Raw genomic sequence first — 14,668 nt, forward strand, 5'->3', positions numbered from 1 at the left:
AGATAACATTGTATCCCAAAAATAAAGAGATAGTATTTTGAGATGATGAACATGATAATGAGAGTTATTAAATTTCAGTAATTGTATAAATGTTGTACAGCCCAATTCAATGGGAAGTCGTCTAACACACAGCTTTGCATCCCCATTTCAAAGCTGACTCTGGGCGTTCCCTGTTCCGAATATATGCATGCACTGTTCATTTTCTATACTGAGTGGTAGAGGAATATCGAATATAGCTGTAGGTGGACAAAAAATAGCCCTTGATCAAATGAGTTGATTCACTGTCGGTGCGCCCTCTGTACTACCACATTAGCCAATATATGGTTCCATCCTGGTTCACAGTATATACATTTACAAATAATTTTGTTTTATACCGCCGACAATCGAGGAGGCACTTCATACATACATTCCCTGAAAAATATTGAATTGTTTTACGAAAGTATGTAGAAGATATTTTCCCCTCAAATTCATTTCTTGTATGTGACTCAATGGAGACATGATTTTAAAAAATGGTAGGCGGACAGAAAAACTTCCTAACAACAGGAATTATACATACAACACAAATACATACTATATCAATAAAATATCTAGTACTGCACCTTTATTTCAATTATTTAGAGTTGACAATAAAGTCTAACAAAAAACTTCATAATTTTCTGTATATAAAGAAAACCATTTGAGCCCAATTAAATAGCATGCACCAGAGCTTTGCTTTGCTTTGCTTACAATAGCTGCATTATAAATCACATTTATTGTTATCATTATCATTAGTCACCCACCTATATCATGTTCTGTTCTTTCTTTATCTTACACTATAAAAATCCTAATTTAAAAGTTGAAAAGTGGTATTGTTGTGCTAAACACAGAAGGGTGGAAACGGATAGAAATGTAACACATTATGAAGGCAGTTTTGACTCTCTCCCATTATTTTTCAAGTCTCTTCAACTCAGTAGATGCTGGTTAAAAAAATCCCCTTTCCACTGCAATGACTGGGGTTGTTGTTTTAGGTTTCATTTTCCACTAAATTTTAAGTGGGTACTGTTCCAAACTCACTTTCCAAGGTACATCTGATACTGACTATGCCCTCTGTAGCAAATACAATGTATAAATATCAGTTACAAGGCTTTGAATATTCATACAGCACTTGCAATCCTGCCATCTTGAATAGGGCATTATGGGATATGTGATGAGATGAGATAGCTCAATTAGTACCGTTTGTAATCACAAATGATCTAATCTTGGATACTCACACGTTTGCATTCAAACCACCATTCTGGTCATAACAGGTTATGTATGGTAACAAATATAGTCCATTACACACTTCCCATTATGTGTATTTCTCTATCAATGTACACCTGAAACTTCACACATATGGTGGCCCAGAGCTGTCTTTTTTTTTTTTAAAAGTTAAATAGTTTTATTTTCATTTTGGTTTGCATTTCATTCTACTTTAATTTTTATTTTGAACTTATATATTCAAGATTAGAATGATTTTTGTTTTGCATTTGATTTTAATCTGTCATAAAGTTTGTTTTTTTTACAATTGAGAAAAAGTTCTTGTTTTCATTTCATATTGATTTGGATATGTTTATAAATATGAAAAAATATCCTACTACAACTTTTTTGGTTCAGTATTGATAAGTTTTGCATTCTCTAGTTCCTTTTTGATACAAGAAAATATCAAAATTGTGAGTTATTCAGCATTGGCAGGCCTGGGCCACCAGCATGGCAGCCCTGGGCCACCAGCTTTGGCATGGCAGGCCTGGGCCACCAACATTGGCAGGCCTGGGCTACCATACACATGTTATAATAATAATGTTGGTTCTCATATAGCACTTTCCCACTTTGTGCTCAAAGCACTGTTCAACTATTACCCCTGGCATGGATCTATAGTGGCACAATGGTCCTTTATACTTCCTCAACTCCCTGTGGAGCAAACAATCCATTGCAGTCTTTATAAGTGTATAGGATGAAAGCATTCACATTGCAACCTCTATCCTACCAGGTACCCAATTATACAGCTAGGTTGACTGAGGCACGGTCATGGTTCACATCTTGCCCAAGGACTTTAGCCACTCCGATGCAGATTCCAAGCCGGCCACTCTAACCATTCACCCATCACGGCTCCACATTATGACATTTACTGGCATACTAACTACACTAAAAGTGAACCTTGGAGAACATACAGTATTCTTATTTTTGTTTATACTTAGTAATGTACTGACACACACATATAAGGTAAATTCTGGTTTATGTACAAAAGGGTGGACACACAAACACCCTCAGGTGAGTTCTGAAATTAGTTAGTTGTTTCGTATCATCTCCTGAATAAGGAACCAGGTCTTCTTTGTTGTCTCATTAAATCTAACTGTGCTTTCATTTCTTTGTGAATCTTTACAAGTGTTTGCTGTTAATGAAGTAAAAATAAAGAAAATGATGTTAGAAATATGCTTATGGGAGAGGAGAGGAAATGGGCCATTGGCTATGTTTGTACACTACAGATTCAAAACCATAACATTACATTGCTATTTATTTTGGCCACACAATGTTTTTGTGTCTTCCTTGATAACTCTTGAATTATAAATTATAAAAGCAAACTTCTGACACAGGTAGCATAGTCACACACAAAAAAACACTCCCACACAGTTACACACACCCAGAGACTGCCACACACTTACACAGACACAAATATAGACATGAACACATGACCCAAACATGATAAAAATCACCTATGTAAAAATTGACCACAAATCAAACTGACATAAATTCCCAAGTGGGAACTATACGGCATAATAAAAAACTGTGTGGTTCCGGTTACATTCAATTTTGGAACATATGGTCTCTGTGTTATTGGTTTCTTCTCATCATGATCTACAGTTTTTTTAATGTTGATGTAAGTTTCCACATCCACTATTCCTTGCAAGACTTCATAATTTTCGTGATTTTATCATTTTTTTCTCTAAAAAAAAGTTTAGGTTTGGCGTGAAAAACTGGGTGGGGTCGGGTAACCGGAACAAAACACTTTTTTTTTAGGCCTAAGATAAATACAAAATGTGACAACTTACTTTTTCTTCCATCAGAGTTGTATATTCTTCTAAGAATTTAGAACTGTGTTGTTGTTCCTTCCAATCCTGATCTAACTCATCAGCTAATTCTCGTCTACAAGAATTTTAAAACGAAAAGTCCAGTTAGACTTCCTTTACACTTGTATTGATCACTGCTATCAACTTGTGGTGATAAAAACTAGCATCTCAGTAACTCAAAACTCAACTTTGCAATTTCATAAAGAAACCCTACTGCATACACTTGACATGTGCTTGACCATTTGAGGAATTTCATGCCAGGATTTAGTGGAAAATACCTTATGATTAAAGCATATTTTAATACTTTGTCTTTTTCACTTGTGAAAGCAGAGTTGTAGAGAACACTACAAGCACTCATACAAATACCCTGAGTATGCCATATTTGCATTCACATATTATGGGATATTTTCATACCACTTACTTTCTTTGATGTAATAATGCTAACTCTGTTTGCACTCTCAAATATTCATGTGCTGCCTGCAAATAAAACACAGATAGATGTGATCTAATGAGAACACTACATTTTGGGCAAAGTTGTTCGATTCACTGCATCACATGCATCGGAATCATGAAGGTCCATTGTTCATGTTACTTAAATGATACTTGGTGGAACTTTTAGTACGTTATCAAGTAATACTGTATCAGACAGCTTTTCTACAAAGATTACACTATCATCTGTACTACTACATTTTTGAGCAATTTTGAAATATTTTCACATTTTTATAACAGTACTTGTCTCACTTTACAATGTTACGTACTACAATCTTTCCAAAATCAAAATAACTATTACTTACCCTACAGTGCATATCAAATACTTTCATAGATTCTGTAGATGATTGACAGGGTGGTAATGGCTATAAGAGAAAAAAACCCAGTATAAATCAAATTCTGTACAAAACAAACAACAGTTAGTGCATAGGGTCACTTGTTATGAATATTGTGGGTCAAAATCTCTTGACAAAGCCTGAAATGTGCCGTTGAAAAGTTCATGTAACAATTTTTAATTTTGTGTTTGGAATAAAAGTTTACTTTTGATATAACACATGAATTTTCGGTTGAAAACAACAGCAATATTATCTAGGAATGTGTGAGGGCGCTGTAACATTTTCAAGTTTATATTTGCATACTTATAAGATTAGACAAAAGGAGCTAGGAGAGTGACATTGCTACATCATTTGTCTTTTATGACTACAGTACATCAGAGCCAAAACACAAAATATATGATTCTACTGAATTGATAGACCTGATAATGCTCTAGCTCTATTAACAGGGAAAGGTTAGTAAGAATTTTAAGAAACCTTCCAAGTTGAGTTTCATTGTCTGAGATATTCAGGAAGAGAGATGGTGATTGGTATGTGTCAAAATTTATATAAAAGGAATGAATTGCTAATTGGTTGTCTGAGATATTCACAAAGAGAGATGACGATTGATTGGTTTGTGTCAAAGGTCAGGTAGAGGGAGTGATTGCTGATTGGTTGGTTAATACATGATTGATACAAATGTATATCCAAGATATTCACCAAGAGAGAGTGATTGCTGATTGGTTGGCTGATACATTGAAAGCCAATTGGGTTTTTACCTGTAAATGATGGTCCAGAGTTAGATATGCCATTGGTATGTAGTCTCCTACTGTTTAATAAAATAAGAAAAGAAATTTTGTGATTAATATCATTCAAATTCGTTGAACATGGCAAACACAAACCTTTAGTTTACAAACTAAAACGGTAAGTATAAAAAACAATTATTTTGTTTAGTAAGATGAATCATGTATAATATAATTTGGATCGCTTTCTTTTTTCAAAAATCAGTCTTAACTAATAGTAATATATGAAAAACTTTTGAATTTTTAAAAGTAAATTCAAAAGATCAAACAGCTTTCTATAAAGTCTGGGTGAATTATGAATTTTCAAACTGACTATATCTATAGCTATTCTAAGTGAATGGGTAATATGGCTATGTATACGAACATCAGTCAAATGTGTTGCTTACCTTCCCCTGGTGGTTCCCAGGACATACTTCTCATTGGTCGATTGATTGGAAATTTCTGTTGCTGATCAAGACTACCAGGTGCAGTCATAACATGAGTGAGATGAACATTAGCACTTGATGAACTAGCTGATGATTCTAAACTTTCTGTACTGCTGTGTGATTGTGATCCGTGGTTCAACTCTGGATACGTTACGGCATGCGGAATGTGATTTGGTGCTAATGTTACATTAGTCCTGGCAGTATCTCCCAGCGTAGCAGTTGACGTTACAGTTGTTACTGCAGCAACTGAAGTCGTAGTTGTTGGATTCATATATGCTTGTGGCGGTATGTTGCCATGGGAGTTGCTACGGCGATGAGTCTGTACAGCAGGACCTATAGCAAAGACGTCAATATATATTAGGCACATATCTACTGTTTGTGTTTTACACTGTTTATGACTGGTGATGATATGATAACATGAAAGTGTCGACTGAAAGTGTTAATAACACAAGTTCAAATATTCTGCTGTCAGTAAAGTCATAATATGTTTTTCATAGGAAAGTATTATATATCATTCATATGCTGTACCATTTGTGTTAAAGTGAAATATACATATCCAGATAGAAATATTTAATGTGCCAGCAATGTAACATTTGCCCTTTAAATGTTGAAAAATTTGAACTTTGCATACATTGTAGTGTTTGCGCTGTAGATGTAGACATAATTCAACTCTACATACAGTGCTGGCAGTAAGAGTATAGTGTTTGGTCTGTAGATGTAGACACATTTCAACTCTACATACAGTGCTGGCAATAAAAGTGTAGTGTTTGCGCTGTAGATGTAGACATAATTCAACTCTACATAAAGTGCTGGCAATATGAGTGTAATTTTCGACAAATTTTAACTCCACATACAGTGTTGACAATAAGTTTGGGCATGACATTTCCATCAAAGTTTGCACCAATTGTAAATATGAAATGTTACACTCACACTCAAAGTTATTTACATACTGTAAATGTATATAATTAACAGTCAAAGATATTATCAAAATTTTTGAGACAAAATTCATGCACTTGAATAATTTTTCGATGTCATTTTTAGTCAATTTGATGATTTGCATTCTACGATTTGCATACTCAACTGTTATTTGCATATTCATAACATTCTTTGCATACTCATATATTATTTGCATATTTAGATATTTTTTGCATAGTCAAATATAATATTTGCATATTTACAGATTATTTGCATACCCAGATATATGATTTGCATATTTTAGCTTCATGCAGACATTATGTTAGACAAGAAGAAGGAAGTCAAAATGAGTGTGATAAAGCAGTCACCTGAATACCAGCTAGATGCAGAGCTTGGCATGAATGAAAGAGTTGACGTGTTAGTGAAGTTGTTATGGAAACCATTCAAATTCTCATGAATATTAATGAGTGGGATAGACTGAGCATGTGCAAGACCAGTATGTTGCCGATGACGATGACGATAGTTGCTTGGCAATGTACTACTGTAGGTGTGAGTTTGAGCTGGTTTAGAAATATAGCCTTGTGAGCGACATCGGCGATGTGTTTGCACAGCAGGTCCTAAGACATAAGCAGAATACACCCATCAGCAAGCCTAGCCCCTGAAACTATGGATTATTGATAACTAAAAACCAAGCATTTGAGGTTCTTTGAGCAAGGATGGCAAGATCTGAAATGTTATAGCAAATGTTGATGTATAAAGTAACTAATACTAATGTCTTTGCAGTAGATAATTTTGGAAATTGTGGAAGACCTCGAACAGTAGGTGGACATTAAACAAATCTACTGTAAGTAGCTGGTAAAACATTGAAAAATGAAGAAATTAGTTGGTTGTTTTAGCCAACTACAGGTTCATTTCTATAAGTAACATGTACACCAACATTAAAACTGCCTTGAATTGTTACCTGGATGAAAAGTTGATAAAGACTACCTTTCAATTACCGTAAGATGAATGAGACAAAGTCTTTCAGAAATAATGACAGTAGGATTGAGGACGGGATAAGAAATGTGTAAAGAAACTCAGGATGTGGTGAAAAATTGTGCAAAATTGCTGAGATTATTTCATTCTTGATTAATTGCAAGGTTATTGTAACAATAATACCTATATGTCCAAATTTTTTCCTATCATTTTAGTGGTATATGAAATTAAAGTTCTGTCATTTTGGGAACAGCATCTGACTTCTTGGTATTAGACACAGAATGGGATCTAGCAGTTCTCACTTGACCCTTGTAATTGAAATGAAGTGTACCAGTAAACGATGGAGTGTTCGCTGTACCAAAGTACTCACAGCTTGTTTGATATGATGAACAGGGATACTGCAGCCCAAAATGTAAACATCCACTTACTACATTTGTAATATAAATTATGTTTAGATATTACATGTATTACTATTTGGAAATTGACATACTAGCTTGCTGTGACTGTCCTTGGCCCATGATTTCTAGTAAATCAGCTGAGTGTCGTTTAGGGTCGTTTCTTCCTCTTCCACTGTCACGTCGAATGACACCATTACCAGGAAGAGGTGCCGGTTGAGTCTGGTACTGAAACAGATAATGATAGATAAGATTTAATATACCTGGTGGTCAAATCACTTTTTATAATTAATCAACCTTTAATACACGTAAATTGAGAGTATTATGTAAGCTGAAAGACAGACTCTTGCCAGTTTGTGTATCATCTACTTTTTGCAATGTACTGCATACTTTACATGCCATTGGCCTCAATTTCAACTTCAAGTATCAATCATTCCATGAATGCCGTACGAAATGGAATGAACCTCATGGTAAACAATGTCCACATATTCCTAAAGGGAACACCACTCCAGGAAATAAACACATGTTCATAAACTTTGGGTTCTGGAGAGTCATTTCATGATTTCACATCACATAAATTTCATGCAACTACACTGTACCAAGAAACACCAAACTGAAACTTGACTTCACTTTCATTGTTCTAGCATTGGTCCACTGTTGTCTTATGAGATTTAGCAGAGTACACATGTATTAGATGAACAATCCATATTCATGACTATTTATCTGTAGGTAATAAGCACTTCCAGAATGGAATGTGTGAAATTATCTAACCTTGGCTGATGACACCTGTGTAGTTGGTTGCTTTCTGATGACTGTATCTGACAGTGTACTGGCTTTAGATTCCGTAGTACTATCATCCAGATTACTGATCGGTGATGTCCAGTCTATCAAATTACTTTCATTCTCATATTCACCTGCAACATACAAACATGTATCCATAACCACAGATACAATATAAGACATACATTTTGATACTATTCTCTCATCAAAACAGCTACATACACAGCCAAAAATCTAAATCATTATTACCTACCTACTGGTCAGACTTTAGGGGTACCGTACACATTGAATTTGAATATAAAATCTCTGAGTGTCAGTCATTATTATTATTCTTCAGTTAACCAATATTCAACACTATCAATGATTATCACTCTCTTGCTTTGACTGCAGTACACCATTTCAAATAAAAATGTCTATATATCAATTTATCTTCTATTTTCAATAGTTCTGCAGTGTTAGCTAACGTTTCTCAATATTTTATCATTCAAGATTCATTCATTCAAGGAAATTCAGTTTTGCTGCTGGAGGAGGGGTGTACTTACATAGTATGGGTATGGGGTTTTGACCCATGTAGACTTTTGACTCTTACATTGAAGCAGTATGTAGAGGCTTTACCCTATCTGAATGCATATATGACCTTTGACCCCATATTTTGGACAATGTAATTTTCAAGTTGAGGATTTTCAAATTTTTCTGAGGCTTTTCAGCCAGAATGTAGACATTTGACCTTTAGTTTGTGGCTGAAATGTGGACTTTTGACCCCTGGTTTTTGAATATTTGTAGCATTTGTGCCTGTAATTTGAATCTGGCGGGATGCACCTGTACCCATTACCCAGCCAAGTACACCTCGGCCCTCCCCAGACACTTACCTTCTTCCTTGTCTACAGGGTATAACAGAGGTTCATCTGCACCTTTGAAAAACTACAGGAAGTAAAGAAGAGATTATGGATTTTTTGATCAAAACACCTTAAAATATACAATACACCAATGTGATAAGAACTGGAAATTACCTTACCTTGAATTACACTAGCAGTGTAGAACACATTTCACTGAGTGTCACATCGATGTTGCCAACAACAATTTTATTTCACAAACTCAGAACTAGAAACAAAAGCCCTTTTTGAGAATAAAATCGGTATACAATTTGCTAATAAAAAAGTCAATCAAATTGATATTTACACAAAATAAAAATATGAATATATTTTGCAGTTTAATGCATATTTTAGGAGTCTAAGCAAGGAATATATTCAATATATTCAAATACCAAATTTTCTCACCATACCTGCATAAGAGGTGTCATAACACGACATACTTCATCCATTGATGGTCTTTGTGATGGTTCCTTGGCCCAACATCTATAAATAAAATGTTTGTATTTGTTTATAAAAATGGTTACCATTTTGCACCATGGAAGATGATAACCTTGATTTGATGCCAAAGATTCAATTCTATGCATCCAGTAGGACTGTGCTTTGCAAGATTTATCATTATTTGAGACAGGTAAAGCTGTTTTTTTAAAAATATCTGTTCTGAATTATGAAATGGTAGCAAGACCAATGCAATATAATTTGTGTTGTATTTAAGTGATTTAGGATGGGGTAGGAGGTTGGAAGATGTGATGCAGTGGGTGGTGGGGAGAGGGGAGGCATAATGCTGTGGCTGTGATTGGGAGAGGGGAGATGTAATGCAGTGGGTGGAATGGGGAGATGTAATGCAGTGGGTGGGATGGGGAGAGGGGAGATGTAATGCAGTGGGTGTAGTGGGGTGGGGAGAGGGGTGATGTAATGCAGTGGGTGGGATGGGGAGAGGGAAGATGTAATGCAGTGGGTGGGATGGGGAGGGAAGATGTAATGCAGTGGGTGGGATGGGGAGCGGGAAAATGTAATTCAGTGGGTGGAGTGGGGTGGGGAGAGGGGAGATATAAAACAGTTGGTGGGATGGGGGAGGGGAGATGTAATGCAGTGGGTTGGTAGGGGAGAGGGGAGACATAATGAAGTGGGCAGGGTGTGGAGCAGGGAGACCTAATTCAGTGGGTGGGGATGGGGTGGGGTGGAGAGTGGAAGAAGAAGTTAGTTGACTTTAACTTACCTTGTCATAAGGAATTCCAATGGTTTTGGCAAATTCTTTATCATAGGAGGTCTAGTTCCTGCAAAAATATGAACATATGAATAATAAAATATACTAAACGTCACTTTTATATCATACTTTCTCTATTTGATTACTTCCTACATTCATGAACACAAACACATTAATCCCAATTTAATAAATTCTAACTAGTTGTCTCACACAAACTTATTTGTATTTATATTTCCTTGAATCAACTTATGATTTTAATGGTTTCAATTATTTACTTTCCAACTGATAATCAACATGATAGTCTACTTCTACATCCAAACTGTGTACGGCACCTCTATAATTATCTATTTTGCATTTGAAGTTGTCAAAGTGGGTGTTAAAAATGTCATGTCATACAAGTGAATCACCAAGGCAACATCATTTGTACAGTAAAGGAAAAAAGATGGAATTGATCATCAAGCTGACATAATAATCAGACTGGTAGTAATGGATGACAGTCACCAATATGGACTGTGAGGGCGCCACTCGTGTTATTTGTGTCACATAACACCAGTAAATCACATGTTTTCATTGAAAAATAAACTAAACTTACTGTATTTAGAAACAATATTGGGAAAATCGTCAAAATAATCATGTCATTGTATCCATAAGATGGTACATTGTGATATGGCAACAACTACTAAACATACAACACTATTAGTTTTACACCAGTGTAGTCCAAATGTTGCAATATTCACCAAAGAATTTAAAAAAAATAGTTTTAACACAAATGTAGAGAACATGTTGCAGTATTCTCCATAGTTCACAAGAAGGTTCAGAGACCAATAACATTTTCTATATTTGCCACTGGGAAAGGAGTATGGGGGGGTGGGGGGTGGGGGGGTTTAGCTTTCTTGATAGATTTATTGTTTAAAATGAAACTTGCTTTGGAGTATAATTGTAATTTATAAGAAGGTGCTTAGAAATTGCAAGATGACTTGGCATCCCTGTTACCTGACTGAGAGTGAACAGTAATAAGAATAGAAATAAAGTGGAACCTACCATTATGAACTGCCCACATGATTCTGAATGCTGGTCCTCCTATTTCATCAAATGGTTTCCTCCTGGACATAACTTCCCATAATATGATACCCCAGCTGAATACATCACACCTCTCACTGTAATTACTACCTGTATTCATAACAATTAGTAAAGACGTCATGACAACAATATGCAAATCTCTCTTTATTCAAATCTGACTATACAATATTTAATATGTTTAAAGGTTACTTGAAACTGGGTATCTTACAACTATAGTCACATGTGATATCATAAAAAGATATATGTTATAACTTATATATATAGTGAGTATTGCTAATGCTCACTGGCATTTACAGATAATGTATTCATTAAAAAACTTTCTTGAAAAAGTTGGTCTTAAAGTTTTGTCCTAAAGGTTCTGAAACCAGGCCTAGCCAATATGTTGTCATCGTATAAATATTAGAGTACATCATACATGACAATATTGCTTGGGCCAAGTTGACAATAGTAAGTTTACCCTCTGGTTTTGGGGTACCTTCAAATAGGGAACTTGCAAACCTGCCATATTGAATGTTGCATCATGGGAAATGTGATAATAAATACTGATGAATTGGTATTGTAAACAATACTGTTACATTGTTTGCAACCACGAATGATCAATTCATAGTTACCCTGACCATTGTGGGAGGTTTTTTTATCGGTAGCTCCAGATTAGGTATTATGATAACCATAAATAATCCCATAGTCCTTTGCATCTGAGCATGCTCAGTCTGGATTGCAAGTACCCTATTAGATGCTTACCTTCAAAAACTTCAGGTGCCATCCATGCAGCACTACCTTTATTATTTGTCATGTAAGTCTGGATGTCACATGCTGTACCAAAGTCACATATTTTGAGTGTTGTACCACCAGCTACCAATAACAAACTGAAACATTGAATTTACAAAGTACAGTGTACATTTATGGGAAAGACTTCAATTTTAGCAAAAGTGCACACAGACACAGACACAGACACAGACACAGACACAGACACAGACACAGACACAGACACAGACATAAACATAGAATACAAAGAAATCAAACAATGGTTGATCAGGTCAAGTAGTGTGGTGAGTCATAGGAACAGACAAGGGGACAGCCAAAAGAACAATGTGACAGCCAGAGAATGCTTAGAATTACTGAAGGAGAAAACAAATCAAACTGAACAATAATGCACAGTTAATGAAAACAGCTATACACTCACTTGGCTGGTTTAAGGTCTCTGTGTATCAAAGCCTTAGGTTTCATTCCATGTAGATAAGACACACCCTTAGCACACTGTAATGCCCAACTCATTGCATGTGCTGCTGTGTACTGTGGTATGGGTGGGTTACCATGTAAGACATTGTATAAAGATCCTCCATCAGCATACTCCATGACCAAACATACTGGTTTCTGTGTACAGGCACCATAAACTTTCACTATGTTGGGATGATTCACTCTGGATAATTGTCTAACCTAGAAAATAAAGTTTGTTGGTAACTAACAATGTGAAACTAACCAAGTCTGGTGTCATCACTATGGTTTCACAAGCATACACTAGTGACCCCTTTCATTTTTTCCAGTTGGAGATATCTGTGTTTTTGCTGAGATTGTGGCACACCCCATAACTGGGGGATGGGATGAGGATGGGAAGGGAAGATGTCGGGGGGGGGGGGGGTAGTAGTGGTCCATGGTAAAACTTACACAGATACCATACAGATACCTGGTTTCATCATTTTGGTGGGGAACCACAGCAAAATACTGGGGAAACTCAGATAGAGTTTAGGAACATTTTTAAGGCATGTAGAAATCTTGAGATCCATACATGATATATTTTCCATATACTTTCCTTCTGTTCATTCTCCATGTTATGTTCTTCTTATGTGCATGTATTGTTTTCAAATGACAATGATGAACAATAATGTAATGTACTGTAATTAAATAGAATTGAACTTAGTTGGTGATTAAATGCCAACTTACTTCCACCAGGAAAGCCTTGATCTCAGCCTCTGTTTCGATCATTTTCACAGCAACCATTTTGTCTTTCCATTTTGCCTGACTGACCACCCCAAAGCTGCCTCTTCCTACAATCTAAATAGTAAAGAATAGGTTAAAGGGGAATATCACTGCAGGAAATAGAGACATATTCATAAAGTACTGGTTCTGGAGAGTCATTTCATGATTTTATACCACCTATAATTACTTGCAATTTCAGGAAAACATCAAGTTGATTTTGTACCTTCATAGGGTATCTTTGCTATGGGCTATTGCATCATGGGAGTTAGCAGAAATATTCAAGTTGTACACTAAACAGTCATGACTCCTGAGTGCCTATACCCATCAGTGTAAAACATCTCTCATGAATATTCATTGCGCAACTTGAATACATCATTACAGCCCATCAGTTCCAAGATGCAATGTGTGAGTGGACACTTGGAAAAGGAGTGATGTATTTGCAAACGACAAAGAGTAGCTATTGTTACAGCTACTAAACCCCTCCCCCACCTCCTTGGCTTTATGATGGGGTACATTAGTCATTTCAGGGATGCTGCAGATCAGTGGGGACACACATGCAGCACAAATCCCATCTAACCATAATAGTACAGTAATATCAGTCTCTCTTTGGATGCATGCTTTGGGAAATAGGTTAGGGTAGGCAAGGTTAGGGTTGGGGTCTAGTCTTTCCTTGTTTGTGGTTATAAAGGAAGTCTTCGCCAATCCCATACCATTACTATGATTTACAGTATACAGTACTGTATGAAATAAGTATTTATCTTTTATTTATCTCTTCTTTCATTGATACATCATATCATATACTACTATTAGGTTCTATTACCAGTGATCAACATAATTAACATACACACTGATGCAAAATAGCAATCACAGCTGGACAAACAAACAAAGAAACAAACAAGATAAACAATGAAACAAACAAACACACACACACACAAACAAACAAATACATGAAATCATCATGAGACATGTTACTTTTACAGGAACAATTTTGACACTGGACCAATATTTTCGATAGCTTAAATACTAATTGCATGTACTCCTTGCAAAATGCAGTTTCATTGTTACAGTGTGTGTAATGTGACTGTACGTACGTACACATCCATGCGTGTACTTCCATGGTGTGTAACATCCGCACTCATCATTTTTTCTGCCCGTGGTATTCCTTACCTTTTTGAACTCTAGATCTTCAAATTTAACTTCTTCAACAAACTGCGTAGCTGCTTCTGCTGCAGACATTGTTGTTACTTGCAGATTACATGCTAAAACGGGAATTTTTTATACTAAAATGTGTATCTCTTCGTACTTCCTGGACCTTTGATTGTTTTCTTGGTTGTTTTCGTTTCTCCACAAAAGCGGAAA

The 14,668-nt window shown here is 35.8% G+C and overlaps 1 protein-coding gene across 1 annotated transcript; it reads right to left on the reverse strand.

The window, feature by feature from the left end:
- Positions 1-592: 592 nt before the first annotated feature.
- On the reverse strand, positions 593-14,644 carry LOC144454033 (mitogen-activated protein kinase kinase kinase 7-like). Its single transcript, XM_078145441.1, has 16 exons — positions 14,477-14,644; positions 13,274-13,384; positions 12,516-12,769; positions 12,074-12,198; positions 11,294-11,422; positions 10,265-10,322; positions 9,459-9,531; positions 9,046-9,097; positions 8,168-8,310; positions 7,492-7,624; positions 5,073-5,444; positions 4,663-4,712; positions 3,878-3,937; positions 3,505-3,560; positions 3,066-3,159; positions 593-2,407 (listed from the first exon to the last, which is right to left on the reverse strand). Exons 1-16 carry the CDS (start codon positions 14,543-14,545, stop codon positions 2,318-2,320), a joined length of 1,869 nt encoding a protein of 622 aa, XP_078001567.1. The 5' UTR covers positions 14,546-14,644; the 3' UTR covers positions 593-2,317.
- Positions 14,645-14,668: the final 24 nt, after the last annotated feature.

Source organism: Glandiceps talaboti, chromosome 3, assembly GCF_964340395.1.
Source record: "Glandiceps talaboti chromosome 3, keGlaTala1.1, whole genome shotgun sequence".
NCBI classification, from domain to species: domain Eukaryota; kingdom Metazoa; phylum Hemichordata; class Enteropneusta; family Spengelidae; genus Glandiceps; species Glandiceps talaboti.

What these genes read in the sequence shown, in the direction of transcription:
- LOC144454033 (XM_078145441.1), bottom strand. Translation starts at nt 14,545, where the DNA reads ATGTCTGCAGCAGAAGCAGCTACGCAGTTTGTTGAAGAAGTTAAATTT. An exon ending in TCAAGGCTTTCCTGGTGGAA is followed by an intron (nt 12,770 to 13,273) that starts GTAAGTTGGCAT and finishes TTTATTTTCTAG; the next exon opens with GTTAGACAATTATCCAGAGT. An exon ending in TATTTGATATGCACTGTAGG is followed by an intron (nt 3,561 to 3,877) that starts GTAAGTAATAGT and finishes TTTTATTTGCAG; the next exon opens with GCAGCACATGAATATTTGAG.